At 32.5% G+C, this 16,145-nt stretch overlaps 5 protein-coding genes across 5 annotated transcripts in view; 2 read left to right on the top strand and 3 right to left on the bottom strand.

The window, feature by feature from the left end:
- The window catches only part of LOC108725146 (membrane metallo-endopeptidase-like 1), an 8,066-nt gene extending 5,539 nt beyond the window's left edge, over nucleotides 1-2,527 (bottom strand). Inside the window, exons 1-5 of the mRNA XM_018451950.1 lie at nucleotides 2,451-2,527; nucleotides 1,282-1,433; nucleotides 1,046-1,207; nucleotides 876-959; nucleotides 583-788 (exon numbers count right to left, since the gene is read on the bottom strand). Of these exons, the coding sequence (XP_018307452.1) occupies nucleotides 583-788; nucleotides 876-959; nucleotides 1,046-1,207; nucleotides 1,282-1,433; nucleotides 2,451-2,470 (624 nt within the window). The 5' untranslated portion in view covers nucleotides 2,471-2,527. The remainder of the gene's footprint in view (nucleotides 1-582; nucleotides 789-875; nucleotides 960-1,045; nucleotides 1,208-1,281; nucleotides 1,434-2,450) is intronic.
- Nucleotides 2,528-3,734: 1,207 nt separating this feature from the next.
- On the top strand, nucleotides 3,735-5,689 carry LOC108725129 (alpha- and gamma-adaptin-binding protein p34). The gene is made up of 6 exons (XM_018451927.1): nucleotides 3,735-3,914; nucleotides 4,002-4,171; nucleotides 4,235-4,349; nucleotides 4,958-5,107; nucleotides 5,196-5,306; nucleotides 5,383-5,689. The coding sequence occupies exons 1-6, from the start codon at nucleotides 3,851-3,853 to the stop codon at nucleotides 5,553-5,555; spliced, it is 783 nt and encodes a 260-aa protein (XP_018307429.1). The 5' UTR covers nucleotides 3,735-3,850; the 3' UTR covers nucleotides 5,556-5,689.
- A 1,485-nt stretch (nucleotides 5,690-7,174) lies between these two features.
- On the top strand, nucleotides 7,175-11,620 carry AlaRS-m (alanine--tRNA ligase, mitochondrial). The gene is made up of 12 exons (XM_018452018.1): nucleotides 7,175-7,488; nucleotides 7,572-7,745; nucleotides 7,842-8,182; nucleotides 8,394-8,693; nucleotides 8,777-8,921; nucleotides 9,034-9,206; nucleotides 9,281-9,609; nucleotides 9,711-9,975; nucleotides 10,115-10,510; nucleotides 10,580-10,936; nucleotides 11,011-11,191; nucleotides 11,309-11,620. The coding sequence occupies exons 1-12, from the start codon at nucleotides 7,282-7,284 to the stop codon at nucleotides 11,522-11,524; spliced, it is 3,084 nt and encodes a 1,027-aa protein (XP_018307520.1). The 5' UTR covers nucleotides 7,175-7,281; the 3' UTR covers nucleotides 11,525-11,620.
- A 16-nt stretch (nucleotides 11,621-11,636) lies between these two features.
- Nucleotides 11,637-14,557, bottom strand: PTPMT1 (protein tyrosine phosphatase, mitochondrial 1). Its single transcript, XM_018452020.1, has 5 exons — nucleotides 14,488-14,557; nucleotides 12,694-12,836; nucleotides 12,256-12,336; nucleotides 11,906-12,145; nucleotides 11,637-11,825 (listed from the first exon to the last, which is right to left on the bottom strand). Exons 1-5 carry the CDS (start codon nucleotides 14,501-14,503, stop codon nucleotides 11,697-11,699), a joined length of 609 nt encoding a protein of 202 aa, XP_018307522.1. The 5' UTR covers nucleotides 14,504-14,557; the 3' UTR covers nucleotides 11,637-11,696.
- LOC108725173 (mitochondrial GTPase 1) lies at nucleotides 13,511-14,510 on the bottom strand. Its single transcript, XM_018452019.1, has one exon. It carries the CDS (start codon nucleotides 14,501-14,503, stop codon nucleotides 13,511-13,513), a length of 993 nt encoding a protein of 330 aa, XP_018307521.1. The 5' UTR covers nucleotides 14,504-14,510.
- Nucleotides 14,558-16,145: the final 1,588 nt, after the last annotated feature.

Genomic DNA, 16,145 nt, shown 5'->3' with positions numbered 1-16,145 from the left:
CCCAGAAAACCACGTCATTTCAGAAAAAGTACACCAGATCGTTTTTCAGGCATTTGACCTTTATTTTTGACCTTTCCAAGGTCGCAAAAACAATTTTTTCATAAGACAAGTTTGATGTAAAATTTTCCGCTCTTTCGAAATCCGCAGTCAAAAATAGGGTGTCCCATTTAAAAAAACCATCGTGACCTTGAAATGACCTTCAAAATTGACCTCAAGGTCAAAACTAATGGTACAATTAAATGACCCCCTCTGTCCTGGTCAACTTTTATCTAAACCATTTTTTTGTAGATACCGTAATTTGGAAGATATTCGGGTCCATAGATTAAAATGACTCACCTTGTATATTACTGAAAAATAGTACCTAATTAATTATTTATTTGGAGTACTAAAAGTACTGAGCAATAGTGTTTTTAATACTTAAAATAAGTAATTAATTATTGTCTTTCAGTATTGATTAGTATTAAATTTTTGTAAAAAAAATAAATCTAAAAGTAGAGTCTCACGATCAACGGGTGGAACTCTACCTTAATTGTATTCTTTGTAATACAAGTCTGATTAAAGGAAATATATTACAATAAGTACCTCTACTCTCTTTGGGTCCTCTGAATCTATCTGTATGCGCACGTCATAAAAGGCATTTCTTGCCGTCAAGCGCATATATTGATCATCCACTTTTTCCCAGCTGTACTTCTGTTCATCCCATTTATCCGGCTCCATTGTCATAGGCCAGCCACCTAAATGCGATAAGGTAGAAACCAGCGGGTCGATCCCTTCTTTTTCTATCGCGTCTGTAAGTATTAGCGAATTATCGTAGAATGTGACACGAAATCTATATATTTTTGGTTCGACATTTCATTTATTACAGATGCACTCACCCGTATCCATGCAAGCTTTGTACCACTTTTTCGCAAGTTTTACCGCTGGTAGATCGTTCTCTGTAATCTTAGACTGCACAATCTCTGTGAAATTTAATAATATTAATATACGCTAAATGAATCTCCAATCTTGAATTTTACGAATAGTAATGTGTAAATCGGCTGATTACCTTGTACTTGCAAAAGGGTCTTGACTTGAAGCTTGAACCATATATTCCACTTGCGTAAACCTTTTGGAATGGCATTTTTCTCTGACCATTTTCCGCAAGCGTACTCGTAAAAGTCATCACATGGATTTACGGATCTGTTCATGCCTCCTAATATAAAGTCAGCTGAGAAAAATGGAAAAGAGGAATTAATATGTTTCGACAGATGACTTAATTGCAGCTTAATAAAATGCAAATACCCATTTTTTTGCACTCCTCAGATTCGCATACAGCGCGTTTTTCTTTCATATTAGCATTTTCTTTTATGCCGAACAACCAGGCCAGATTCGAAGAATATTCTTGGATCTTCGATAATGTAACATCTCTCATTAGAAACGTGCCGACAAAGGTGCTGTAAAGATCCAGAAATACAACAATTAATTCTGCAATTATTTCCTAGTTATATTTAAATTCGAATTGTATTATTAAATGTTTACATGTGATTTTGCCTCTTCTTCAAAGGCAATTGGATGAGGGATTAGACGAGGGTAGAAGCGTCTTTCAACGTCCAAAAATCAATGTTATTGGGAGTGCATATCTCGATAAGAGGTTGTACGATCAAAATTTAATTCAAATCTCGCGCCCGCTCGCTTGAAATTAATCGATCCACTTTCAGCATGCCTGATGTTTGCCTAATACTGAAGTGCACGATGGCCATCATCTACTGACAGTATCGAAAATATAAATAATTTAGGACCGCTATTCATAGTCGATATATTAAATTCTTATATTTAAAACTGTCTTAAGTACAGTCTTAAAATTTCATGTAGGTACCAATCAGAGAATGGCATAAGCATCTTAAGATATTACTTATTAAGATGGTTTTAAAATATACGGACTGTGTGAATATCGGCCTAGGTCTGTTCATTTTCGCAAAAAGTTCTGAACAGGTACAATTAATAAGTTAGAGTAAAACAAATATAGTTTGTTTTTTACTCCAATTTATTGCATTTACAGTTTACACTATCAGTTCAAAACTTTCTTCGAAAAAGAATACGTCTCTAATGTTTTTCAGTAATGTCAGTACATGATCATCGTGCGTCTCAATATAATAGGAAAATAGGAAAACAGACGTGCAGGAAGCGAAGCAATCAATAGATCTGTTCGTATTGCTTGAAATCTCCAATGTTAAATGCAAAAAATGTAAGCAACGCGAACAGACCTAATTTCAAGTTAGCTTTGAATTAATAATTCATCGCATGATACTGTGACCCTTTATTTGGATCGGAAAACTAAACAGGGGATTCAGAAGAAGAATTAATAATTAATTTAAAATTATTCAGTTAATAATGTAATTGTATAACTAATGCCGTTTTAAAATTAATAAATATAATACTGTGCTTAAAAAACAATTGTTTAAGTTACGTACAGAAGAATGAATCGCCTCATGTTGGAATAATTTGTCGGTTAATATAAACTTCAATAATACCACACAGTAAATGTTTCGCGACGTTTTCTATTACAATGTGAAATTGTTTGTCGGTGGCTTACTCTTTTATATGTTACTATTATTTAAGCGGAAAAGCATATCGAATTGATAGAGCCGAAGGTCGGAGACACATCTTTTTCGTCCTGTTGATTTAAATATATAATTTAATAAATAAAATTTAAATATATAATTTTTGCAATAACTCGCAAATTCTCTCTTTCTTTGCCAGAGTCAAATTAGAGCGTTCATCTTTGTTCCTTTTTTCGAATTAATTTATATTAAAAGATACCACATATATGAAAATTTCTATTTCAGACTTTTAAGTGTATTATACAGAAGAAATTATTTCTCAAAATGTATAAACTGCAATAACTAACAGAAACAACAAATATTAAAATACCGATAAATACCACAGGATTAGTGATCACTGCTTATATTTCAGGTACATTATTATTATTTAACTTTCTACCTCATTTTAAAAGAATTTTATAACGAGGAAACAATTGTCTATTTTTGTATTTCTCTGAAGAAGATATTTTATATCACCCCGTCTCAGTAATTATGTAATTATATCTCAGACAACGTTAACTGAAAGCGTCAATTGTATCGTAATCAACAGAATCTCTTTCGGATCGGTACGCGTGATATGTGCAATGAATGAACGATCTATAATTATTTTTCCCGGAATATCTGCCGTCTCATTGTGTCATATAATTGTCACATTCCACTCTGCACGGAAATATGGAAGGAAAATTCTTTTCCTTTCATTATATTATGTTCTTTCTTTTTTGAAGTTTAATTATCAATTTTTCTACATTCGATTGATTATATACCTTAAATTCACTTATAAAAAGTTGAAAATATCAGAATACAAATTTAAAAATAAATACATTTTTTCAAATCAATGATTTAATAATCGCATACTTCTCATTTGTATTTATAAAAATTTCCCTATTTTTATATGCTTTTTTGCTAAAGAAATTTATATATTATTGTTTATATATTTAAAAATAAATCAAGTGATATACAATTTACAATTTTAAATAATATAATTAAAAAATATTTATAATTAGATAGATTAATTAAATTATAATTAATAATATTAATTTATTCTATAAACATAATTCTAATTAATTTTAAAGTTACGCGTCTCACGTGAGTTTTGACTTTTGACACAAGCGCGATTGCTACACCTATAATTTTGCACATAGTGGTGCATCGCGTCTTACTCGTTCTAACCTAACCTCTAACTTACTGAAATTATTCACGCCTATTAATCAGTCAGTTGGATCAAATATTATTATTGATTCTTTTGGTACGTATTTCGATCTTCTTCGACAATGAATCTACCTCGAGCGTTGATTGTTAGCACGAAGGAAGGAAAAGCTAAGGAAATCGCAGAAAGTAAGTACAAGGGTATACTCATAATTTGTCAGAAATAATCCTAATTTTCTATGTAATTTTATTTCATGTTGTGTATTTGTAATGCAGGTATAGGGGCGGAACGTCTATCCGAGGAAGATAAGATTGTAGACTATCTGTGGAACATTGACAACAAGTATTATACATCACAGATCTTGGTACGTGCCGTAGAAAATTTATCCCACAAACTCCCAGTGGAAGAAGTTGACGCATTGATTGTGTACCACGACCCACAGGCAGTAAGAGACATAATGGGAATTTAGCAATTAGATCGACATGTTGATGGCAATTGATTTCTGTAGGACAAGGTGGATCAAGAGCTGGAACAATTGACATCCTTGGCCACATCTTTGACAGCAGCGGAGGTACTGTTGTTTTCTTGCAGGACAATATCTGACTCGCCTTTGCGAGATAAAGGTATAACAATGATGGAAAATGTTGATGTTTAATGAACAAATATGGATGTGGAGAGATCAGAGTTCTATGTTAAAAAAAATATATTGGAGCATGCATTCCCTATACTAAACTATAGAAAACTGCAATCCGACAGAGAAAAGAAAGACAAATAAATATTTATTTTTCATACTGTTTTCTACAAACAGCATTAACCAATCAATGACAAAGAAATCCTGATAAAGAAAATAGTACAATTTTTGCATCATAGGATGCTTTTCAGCAAAAAACATTTTTCAGCAAGGATACAGGATAACACAATGTTTGCAATCATTAAACACGGATGAAATAATTCATTGTGTTACACTGTGTCCTTGCTAGAAAACACCCAGAGTGTCATTGTTTAGAATTGAGACACCCCCATTCTTCAATGGCACACTCCGATGTATTATAGAGCTTGCTGAGGGAGATAGGTTATTAGTGATATTCATGTCATCTGTCCTTATTTTACATTCTGATGAACAATAAAGATTAAATGACATAAATGGCGCTAATAGCATCTCCTCGAACACACTTTACATCATACATTTATTTCTGTATTGTGTATAATTGATGTCTTTTGTATGTTTCAGTGCTAAATTGGTGTTTGCTTCACAAGTTTGAGCTGGTCGAGTTGGAGCAAACGGGAGATTTAGAATGTGATACGGAGGGTAACAAATATGGCATAGAAAGAATCATAGAAGCTCTGCATGCTCACATGTGGCCCAATATCGTGCTTAAAGGTGCGAGTCAAATTTCTGCTGTTAGAATAAAAACTCAAGCGTATAACTCTTTTCACATAGATATGGATCAAATTACATTTCGTTACAGACAAGTCATGCATGGGGCAAGCACCAGAGGTAAACGAAATTGAAGAACAATTTGAGAATATTCGATTAACACGTGATCCTGCAGAAACGCTACGCATGCAGGATATGCTCGGTCAGTATAGATCATGAAACGAATGAAGGTAAATCTATGAAGTGTCGTCGCTTATTTTTCATTGGATTTTAAACAGACGGCATCATGGGCGACGAAAACGCAGATTTTGGAGAACTGTATGGCCAATTGATGGCTATGAAGGAACACGCGGCATCCTTACCAACAAACGAAAGGCGCCTAGTGGCAGAGCAAGTAGTCACCGCCTTTTGGAAAGCCATGGGTGGCGATCTTTTAGAAATTGAGGATTAAATTTAAGATTGGATGTACTTTATAGATCGACTATAATTTTAATTTCTCATTTCTGAATTGATTTGAGATAGAAAGTTTAGAATAATACAACGTAATTTATCTAAAGACTGCCGCATATTGTAATGATATGTGCATTAAGGATGTATAGTAAAAAAAAAGAAAGTTTTTAGAAAAAATTCCATTCTGATTTAAGTGTTGTATGTATAACAAGAGGTTTGTTCTTTTTAACTAAAGTTTTTGCATAGTTCATCTTTCTTCCTCTTCTCTCCATGTTGGAGAGAAAAAGAAAAAAGACGAACCGTGCAAGAAGTTCAGCTAAAAAGAACAGGCCTATGATGTTATTTATGTACTATTAAAAACGTGTATCTTAAAGATTATGTAACGTAAAAGTAATCTCATAATCGATAGAATTATTAATATTATTGTATTTAAAATGCTGTATATATGATATGTATATTTCCTAATAAAATAAATTTATTTGAAACTCCTGAGTAGACACCACAATCATATTTGAATCGTGACGTCAGAAGCGAGAAATGACACGTTAATTTTTGTGCCATTTGTAAATAAAGATAATTTGGATAAAATTAAATGATGAGATCGCTTTAAAACATTTGTAAAAATAGACCAAAACTCTTTGCTTTTTTTTATCCTCTCCGAGTTACAGTCAGTAAGGTTGCGTTCGGATACATCATCCGAGTAAACTGTATCATTTTATCCTTGTTGTTTATTCAATGTTAAACAAGGATAAGATGATACACGGGGGTAGCCAGGTGATGTTTCCAACGCAGCCTTATAATCATAAAAAGTGATAAAAGGTATATGTAAGTGAAAATAGGCTACGCATGCGCATTGAATAAAAGCACTTGCGTGGCTTTCATCACTTTTCATGATTATTTACTGACTGTCAAGGGAAGGATTAAGGACAGTTTTCGTCCATTAATTTTTACAATTGTTTTAAAGCGATCTCATCGTTTCGTTTTATTCAAATTGGTTGTGGTGACTACTCAGGAATCTTAAAAATAAATAAAATGTTTTATATCGAATTTTTAGTAACAATACGAATTAACATTCATAAGATGGCTGAAGAAAAGAAAAAGTAAAATTAAAAACGTCGCAATATTTTTCTCATTTTGGAGAGAAAATAATGGATATATGTTCATTGGATATAAGTATGTTCATATTTTTGAACGGACTGAAGCAAATTGCATATCAGTTCAAATATTAAAATTCAGCGGCCGATTTCTGGATATTAGGAGCGCATGACTCGAAAGAAGCAAAGCTGCGTTCGGGGAAACACACAACTGCCTTCAAGTATATCATTCTATCCTTGTATTCGTCGAATGTTAAACAAGGATAAATTAATACCTGAAGGTACTCGCAAATCTCGCTCGCGATGTGTATTCCCGAGCGCAGTCTAAAGTTTCAAATTTGGCGCTACATTCAAAATAAAATTTTTTCGCGCATTTTCTTTTGTCGATTCTTCATCGAACCTTACAGTTAATTAAACCTCATCAGTGTGTAATAAGCCTCGTTTTGAATGAACTATGCGCACGATGCTGCATAATTTGTGTAGTCGATAGTTTGCATTGTTAGAAGTACTCTATGCGAGTACTGTTCTAACCATGTTCGGCTATATGACACGATGACTCCTGGTGCATTCACGTGGACCCCCACATTGTTTTACAAAAACTGACTGTTTCGTATTATATGTTGATTACGGACTATGATAAATTCCGTAACAAGGAAAATGATTTTCCTTAAATTGATTCGCCCGTACAGTCAATTCACCAACAACAAACCGGCTAACCTCATCAGAAATGAATTTTTAGATTACTTCACGAAGGATTTAAAGCACAGTTTTATTCGTTCCAGCCCCGTCTCTCCGATTACCGATCATTCCCTGGCGTTTATCAATGCTGGCATGAATCAAGTATGTCATACTTTTCAATCTTGAGAAGTTTGTCTCTAATAACAAGTTGCTATAACGAATACTTCTATTTTTACTCTTTTCAGTTTAAAGGGATTTTCTTAGATTATTACAAACCTCCTGTGACAAAAGTTGCAAACTCACAGAAGTGTATCAGAGTTGGTGGGAAGCACAATGATCTAAGTGTTGTTGGCAAAGATAGTTATCACCATACCTTTTTTGAAATGCTTGGCAACTGGTCTTTTGGAGATTATTTTAAAGTATGATTTTAGATATTTTAAAGTACAAAAGAACTACAATGCTATTTTCACTTGTTTATACTTGTAGTACTTATTTGTGTAATGAACTGACTTTAGGAGGATGCTTGCTCGTATGCTTGGAATCTTTTAACAAATGTATATGGCATACCTACAGAATATTTATACGTAACATATTTTGGTGGTAATGAGGAACTAGGCATGAATCCAGATCTGGAGTGCAAAGATATTTGGTTGAGACTCGGTCTTCCGGAATGTAAAGTTTTACCTTTCGGTATGCGAGATAATTTCTGGGAAATGGGGGTATCAGGTCCTTGTGGACCTTGTACAGAGATACATATTGACTATATGAAACGATCAACTAATCAAGCCGAACGAGTGAATAAAGGATATGCTGATCTTATGGAGTTATGGAACATAGTTTTTATACAATGTGAAAGGTGAACTATCAGTTATATGTATTTATTAAATACTTTAAATCCTTTAAATTAATGATTTAAAGTCCATATAATATACTACATATTTTTTTAATCTTTATGCATTGATTTAAACATTATTTGAAACTTTCTTTGCTATGTAACATCATAAAGAGTTTATTAATTGTATCATTATGAAATTGCTTAGTCTATTCAATATCATATTTTATGTTAGGCTTACAAATGGATGTATAGTACCTTTACCAAACCATCATGTTGATACAGGCATGGGACTTGAACGATTAGTTACTTTTCTACAAGGAAAGAAATCAAATTATGATACGGACCTCTTCCAGCCATTATTCGATGCAATACGAAAACATTCGAACGCACCAGAATATAAGGGAACGTTTGATGATGACACAGGCAAAACTATGGTTACAGAATTGCCACTTGATTACGGTTACAGAATTCTAGCTGATCATGCAAGAATGATTACTGTTGCATTGGCTGATGATATGTTACCTGAACAACAGTATGATTGTGTAGTACTAATCTATGATCAAATATATATATAATTATTAAATATAATATAGTATATATATATATATATTTCAGTCCAAAGCTGCGAAAAGTATTGCGACATGCAATAGACATAGGAGAGAAAATTTTCAGAAAATCTGGCATAGTTTCAGAACTTGCTTGCAATGTAGCTGATAACCTGGGTGTAACTTATCCAGAATTGCATACTAATCTAAAACAGGTAAAATAATTAAGATTAAAACGACTAAAATATATATTAAAATGAAATTTTTAAGCTCATCTTGTTGAGACATAGTTTACATAATCTTAATATATTAGATGTAATTTGTCAGGTACAAAGGATAATAGATTTTGAAGAAGATTTATTTAAAAAATTACGGAATACTTCTGGTAAAATGTGGAATAAGATGATTAAAACTCGTCCCGAATTGATAGCAATTACTGATTGGATGGCTTCTGGTCTAGTTGATGGCTATAAAGATCTACAATCCATGTTGAAAGAATTGTAAGATATTTTTTTCTAATTGTACCTTTTTTTTACATGACATAATATGTTAGTACACATAATATTATTTACAGACGTAAAACTAATGTATTACCTGGAACTGTCGCATTTAAGCTGTATGATACATACGGTCTGAATTCGGAAACTATAGCGGAACTGGCACAAATCGAATGTTTATACTTTGATGAAATCGACTTTGAAAAGCAACTTGATAATCGTAAATATCAATCAAGAATTGGATTAGACAAACATAGTGTTGTAATTTCTGAAGAATCTTTAGGAATACTTAAAAAAAATCATGTACCTAAGACGGATGATTCATTCAAGTATAATTATACGTATAATGGAAATACGTACGAATTTCCAGTATTTAGCAGTAAACTCATTGGAATTATTGTTAATGGTAATGTTAAAATAAATTATGTACATTTTTTTCATATATTCCAATTATTTAACTGCTTATATAATGCAACTTTAAAACTGAATCTATGTTATATATCGTAGATGAATTGGTTGCAAGTAAAAATTATTCCGATATTATAAAAACTAATAATACTAATAAAATAGTTGTAAATATCGACGAAATATTAAACAGTACAGATAATATTGGAATTATTTTGGACAAGACTATATGTTATTCATTAGAAGGTGGCCAAGTTTCAGATAAAGGGAATATTTGTATTAAGAATCTACTTTTTAATATAGACAATGTTAGAAAAGTAAACGGCTATGTGATTCATTCTGGACACTTTGCCAAAACAGATTTACCGTAAGTGTCTTATATTTTTATACATTTAGATATGTTTAGATAATTATAAAACTCATTTTAATTATGGTATTTTTCATTTTAATTATATTTTAATTTAATTGTAAAAAGTTCATAATCAGTACACAAATCTGTTTTCTAGTATATCAGAGCTGCATTTACAAATAGACGACGATTGTCTAGTCAATATAGAATCAAATATTCGTATTGGAGCGATGAAACATCATACAGCAGCACATTTATTAAATGCAGCCTTAAAGCAAGTTATGCAAGTAATTTATCAACGTGGATGTACAGTCAGTATGGATAGTTTAAAACTTCAATTCAATTCGTTAGGCGAACAACTTACATTAAAACAAATGGAGGCAATAGAAGCTTCCGTTAACAATGTCATACAGTCTCGTGCTGTAACGACTGTGCAAACTGTGAATTCGCTCGAACTGTTAAAACAAAACGATGTTACATTAATCCCAGGAGAGATATATCCTTACACAGACATTAAAATCGTAGAAATTAATACTGACGATTTGAAAGCAAAGTTAGTAAGTCTAAATTTTAAACATCAAATTTTCTAAGCTGGACGTTAATATTAATTGTGCATTTTTAGGGAAACGTGTTGTGGTACGCATGTACATAATACTGGTGTACTGCAACACTTCTGCTTTTTAACATATACCTCAAAGGGAGCAATGAAACGCACTGTTAAGGCTGTTGTTGGTCCTGGAGCTCTAAGTATGAAACAAGCCGGTGAAAATTTATGTCAGAGGATTGCAGAGCTAGAAGACGTTTTACGAAGTGGCAAATTCATATATGAGCTATTTAATACAGAATTAAATCAAATAAAACAAGAAATTAATAACCAGGACGTACAAGTACCATTACCTTACTTGGTTAAAGAGAAATGTTTGACACAGCTGGAGAATTTAAGCAAGACGGCATGGCTGCGAGAGAAAGAAATCGAAAAGTATGTAATATATATGTATACTATATGAGTAATCTATTTAATTCTGAATAATATTTAATAATGATCTTTAATAGAGATTCTATAACTCGTGAAATCATTGATGCCACGGATTCATCTTGTTTTATTGTGTATTGTCTAAATAAGAATCCCACATATTTGTCATTGCATGAAGTTGCATCTCTCTTTTCTGAGATGCCAATTTTAATTCTGTCATGTACGAATGGATTTGTAAAAGCAAGATGTTCCATGCCACAGGTATGTTTTATTCATATGTTTGTAAATATACATTTCACCATAAATCATAACAATATGTAATCTATATGTATATCAAAATGTAAACAATTTAAATAAACTCTTATTATTATTGTTTAGGAAATAGCTTCTAGTGCATTTAATGCACAAACTTGGATGAATATCATCCTTCAAATTTTTAATGCAGAGTACGGACCTATCAAGGGATTCAAACCTATGTTGGTCGCAAGTATGAAATCTACAAAAGTATCGCAGGATTTTCAGATACGTATGGAAGAAGCAATTACAGAGGCTACCAAATTTGCATTTGCGCATGTAAAAAAAGTTAAGCTCTAATAATAAAAATCAGTGAACGATTTATTTTATATTGTATTTTATCTCTCTGTTCTTTCTATTCGAATGGATATATACGTAATTTAGCGTAGTATTTAAATAAATTAGACTTTATTTATCTATTTATATACTTTTCATTTGTATAAAGTAACATCAACAAATATATAAAAAAATTTTAGGACGTAGATTGTACATGCCTCGCATAAAATTGCTTGAGAGCAGACCATTGTGCTGTATGAAGCAATACATGTGGCCTCTTCATTCGCATGTAATCAACCGCTTCTTCAGGCGTCCAATTATTTTTCTAGAAAAACGAGAATATTTCACCGCTTAATGACTAAAAATCTCTTAGTTTTGCATTTAAATCTTGCCATATGATCTCACTGTTATTAAATAACATCCGACTAATGTTGCGCTTCTTGTTCTTCCTGCTTTACAATGAACATAAACTGTGCCATGTTGGTCATGACTATTATCGATACCTGGATTATCTAATTTTTTATTTGATATGTTGCGGAATTTATTAATAAAGTTTACACCCTCCTGTAATTTTTCCTGTGAAGGTGCTTGAAAGATGTCTGTTGTAGACAGTTGTAGAAATTCTACGTTATGCTTGCTCCATTCCTGGATGGAGAAAAAAAGTATTATATATATATATATCAAGCTACATATATTTCTATTTAGCTTTTAACATACTAGTTTATTCTCAAAATTTAAATCTTACTACCGCGCACCTTTTCCATGTTTGATAATAAAGACAATTCATAATCTTCATTCATAGACACAACAGCTTTTATATTTTCATCATCTATCAACTGAAAGTGAAAAAAAACAGAAGTGTAAAGTACAAATTGTATATAACACTATTTGAATATTTGTAACTTAGTGGTTGTCGCATAAATTTTATTTATTTAAATAATTGATATGTTTCTGACATATTCTTAATGTATTTTTATATAGAAGAACAGGCTCATATTATAGAATAAAATTAAAAATCATTTTTAAATTAAAACATTAAATATTGTAATAACATTTATTTTATGATATTTATTAAAAAATAAATGCAGATAAAATTACGTATATATGTATATATATATATACATATATATAAAATAATATTTTATTGATTTATGTATAATTTTTGTTACAAAAATAAATTTACGAAACCATACCTGCTTAGTCGTTCGCCGAAACGGTAAGGCGCCCAATATAACAGTCTCATCTATTTTATCGTACCAGTTCCGAGTCGTAATTTTTTCCATAACGACGTTATAAAGCAAGGTTGGATAAAACGTTACCCTCGCAAACATTTTTGCTAAAAATCAATTCCGAGAGAAGTGTTAGCTCGAGTGATGACTCAAATGCCTTTGAGAGTTTGAAAAATTTAAGGAAAGTTCGTGGTTTGCAGGCTTAAGATTCCCCACGATATCGATATAACGGTAAATTTTTTAAACAAAGTCATTTACAAAATCATTTAATTGCTCGGTTATTTCGTGTCATAATAACAGTGCAATATGTATAGTTCCCGTGTAGATTTCAAAGATAACGCAATGAATGGAAGACATGGAAGAAGTCTTCCAGAAGTAATAAAAATGACTCGATTGACCTACTTTCGCGGAAAGCAGTTACTGAAAGTAACAGCACTACAAAACTGGTGGGGACAATATTCAATACAATTATGCTTCTTTAGCTAGTGATTACCTACATTTTCATACATTTATCAGCATTTTAATTTATAACAAAAAAATGTTTTCGAGACATATACAAGACACTCAAAATAAAATTCAATATCTTAATAATAATCGAATGTTATCCGATTTTATTAAAAAAAAATGAGATGTAGTTGAAAGATAACTTTCTCAGAGTTGTTTTTCCATTTAGGGTCATTCAAATATTAGATATCATGTAAAATTACGAAAATTTATATTTTCTCTCAATTAAGAACTATTTCCATAAATAAATATACAATATTTACATCGATAATTATTACTACGCTAAACTAATTTTGTAATTTTGTGAAGTCTCTAATAAATTTATATCTAAGCAATAGGATCCAAATTCTCCTTTCCTAAATAAACTAATAAAGTAGTCTGCTGCAAATTTTAAATCAGGCATGACTTGTTTCTGATTGTTGTAGCTTTTTATTCTCACGGTTTTTTTCAACTTTGCAGCAATAAACGTGAGTATATATGACACATTGTCATTTGGTTCTGGCAAACCTAATTTATCTACATATTCAAATCTGTCATTTGTATTCAGCCAAAATAGTAGGTAATCCGCAAGCATATACGATCCTACTACATGATCTTGCAGACATCCCACTAAGGCTAACTTAAAGCCAGCATGAACGTCATTGATGGAAGGAGCTAGGATACCCGGGGTATCAATCAGATACACTACAGGATCCTCTGATATTTTTATATGAGTCATTACGGATCGTGTGATACCAGCCATTCCGCCAACAGGAGTAGCTTTGCCTGAAAGGTGAAGGTGATTGTTTCTCAAACAATTAATCAGAGAGGACTTTCCAACATTGGGTACACCAATAACCATCATGGAGTAAGATTCTTCTTCCATTCTATTGTAACGCTGTGAATTTAATATCAACTTCTTGGCTAGAGGTAAAATCTTCTTCATGCCTTTGCATTGTTGATTTTTCAGGTTTGTAAAGATTATGTTGGACAGCCCTTCTCTGTTCAACATAGAGACTGTACTGTCTGTGTATCTCATATCGGCTAGATCTTTTTTGCTTAGTACAAGTATATGTGGCTTCAAGCCGGTCAAAGTTCTGCTAAAGTCTGCATAACGTCCGGAAATCGGTACCCGAGCGTCGTGAACCTCTAGGATGCAATCGATATTTTTCAATCGCTGCTGCATCTGTTTCAGACCCTTCGTCATATGCCCCGGGAACCATCGCAATACCTTTGGCGACACGAACTTTTGTCGCAGATTGGCGACTACTTTACCTCCAGTATTCGTCATCGTGCCGCAGCTTCAGTGTATTTTTTCGCTACGTCCTTAAACGATAGTTCCCTCCGATAAATTCTAAAACAATACATGGACCGGTTAAAATCAAAAAGACTCGCGAGTCGTTGCGAAGAACGGAATGATATACTTTGTTCAGATGCCTAGAAAGCCTGTTTGAAATTTGTTTCAAAAAATATGTATCATAATTCAAATATTGATATTAATGCAAAGATATAATAAATTATATGACAATATAATTGGAGCACGCAAGGCTATGTGAGACAAATGCCAGCAAATATCAGCATGTAGATTGTAGGTTATCGCGAGATTTTTTTTTATTGGCTATTGTTGGCTGTTCAAAATCAGTTAACGAAGCGCGGGAGCCGCGGAAAAATACGTTTTCATGAGAGTTCTATAATGCGGGGTCTACAATAGAAGTCGTAGCATAGAGTCTTAAGTCGTAGAAAATTGACCAATTACAGTTGATTATTCTTCTCATATTCGACTGTGATTGGTCAATTTTCTACGACTTAAGATCTTACGACTGCTACGACTTCTATCGTAGAGCCCGCAAAAAACTGTAAACTTCAAATAGTACTCATAAATTATAGCAGAGAATAAGTTTGTGTTATAATTCAAAATTTAAATCTTTTCTGTTTTTTTTTTTATGTAGACATAAAAAATCTTTGAAATTAAAAAAAAAAAGAAAAGACTTGAGCGATGATTTTCTCTCTTGAAATATATTCTACGCATGAAAATACACGAATTTATAAAATTACAGAAAAATCGGAGGGGAAGGATTATACTAAAAATGTGATATTTATAAGATACAAAATATAAAATGCAACAAATATAATTAAAGGTACAATTTCATGTTGACGCTCGATTCTTGCTGGATTCACACTGCATCCAATCAGAAAACAGGATTCCGATAATACGAAGCAAAATTCATCGGAATCCTGTTTTCTGATTGGTTGCAGAGTGTCTTACGACGAAAATCGGATGCAGTGTGAATCCAGCATCTTAATAGCTGCGTTCAGCAGAGAAAACTAATCAGTTAGCGCTTAAGTGATTCTTTAATATGATTGGTTCTTGGCCTTTAGTTTTTCACTGGATCTAAGTGTAGGAACCAATTATATTGAAGAATCACTAAGCGCTAACTGATTAGTCTTCTCTGTTGAACGCAGCCATTTTTAGCGTCAAAAAGATGCATGACCACTCACTGAGCGCTCAGTGAGCTCTTGTACCTGTTTGGTCTATATTTTTAGCTCTAATGGAATATGCCAATCAGATGCATGAGCTCACTGAACGCTCTGCGCTTTTGGATGCACCTATTTAACAACAATTGGTCTGTTCGACTTGCTTACACTCAGCATTTTCGCTTTCTCTTTTTTCAGCGCCAAATATATATCTATCTCATTTTAAGTGTAAAAAGTGTAAAAAAGTGTAAGCAAGTTGAACAGAGCTAATAATGGCTGCGTTCAGCAGACTCAACAGTTTTGCAACCGTTTTATGATTGGCTGCGTTCAGCAGAACGTTTGTTTTGCAACTGTTGTAAGTTTCCTTCGCGCTAATTGGATCATACTTTTAGATCTAGAAGAATGGTCCTATCTCAGCAGACAATCATAAAACGGTTGCAAAACTGTTGAGTCTGCTG

Source organism: Mycetomoellerius zeteki, unplaced genomic scaffold (genome assembly GCF_001594055.1).
Source record: "Mycetomoellerius zeteki isolate Tzet28-1 unplaced genomic scaffold, Tzet1.0 scaffold327, whole genome shotgun sequence".
Taxonomy (NCBI): Eukaryota; Metazoa; Arthropoda; class Insecta; order Hymenoptera; family Formicidae; genus Mycetomoellerius; species Mycetomoellerius zeteki.
This window is presented reverse-complemented; position numbering and strand designations above follow the sequence as displayed.

What these genes read in the sequence shown, in the direction of transcription:
- LOC108725129 (XM_018451927.1), top strand. Translation starts at nt 3,851, where the DNA reads ATGAATCTACCTCGAGCGTTGATTGTTAGCACGAAGGAAGGAAAAGCT. An exon ending in TGTACCACGACCCACAGGCA is followed by an intron (nt 4,172 to 4,234) that starts GTAAGAGACATA and finishes TGATTTCTGTAG; the next exon opens with GACAAGGTGGATCAAGAGCT. An exon ending in ACGCATGCAGGATATGCTCG is followed by an intron (nt 5,307 to 5,382) that starts GTCAGTATAGAT and finishes GATTTTAAACAG; the next exon opens with ACGGCATCATGGGCGACGAA.
- AlaRS-m (XM_018452018.1), top strand. Translation starts at nt 7,282, where the DNA reads ATGATAAATTCCGTAACAAGGAAAATGATTTTCCTTAAATTGATTCGC. An exon ending in GTTTTTATACAATGTGAAAG is followed by an intron (nt 8,183 to 8,393) that starts GTGAACTATCAG and finishes ATTTTATGTTAG; the next exon opens with GCTTACAAATGGATGTATAG. An exon ending in GATATGTTACCTGAACAACA is followed by an intron (nt 8,694 to 8,776) that starts GTATGATTGTGT and finishes TATATATTTCAG; the next exon opens with TCCAAAGCTGCGAAAAGTAT.
- LOC108725173 (XM_018452019.1), bottom strand. Translation starts at nt 14,503, where the DNA reads ATGACGAATACTGGAGGTAAAGTAGTCGCCAATCTGCGACAAAAGTTC.
- PTPMT1 (XM_018452020.1), bottom strand. An exon ending in TTCGGCGAACGACTAAGCAG is followed by an intron (nt 12,337 to 12,693) that starts GTATGGTTTCGT and finishes TTTCACTTTCAG; the next exon opens with TTGATAGATGATGAAAATAT. An exon ending in TATTATCAAACATGGAAAAG is followed by an intron (nt 12,146 to 12,255) that starts GTGCGCGGTAGT and finishes TTCTCCATCCAG; the next exon opens with GAATGGAGCAAGCATAACGT.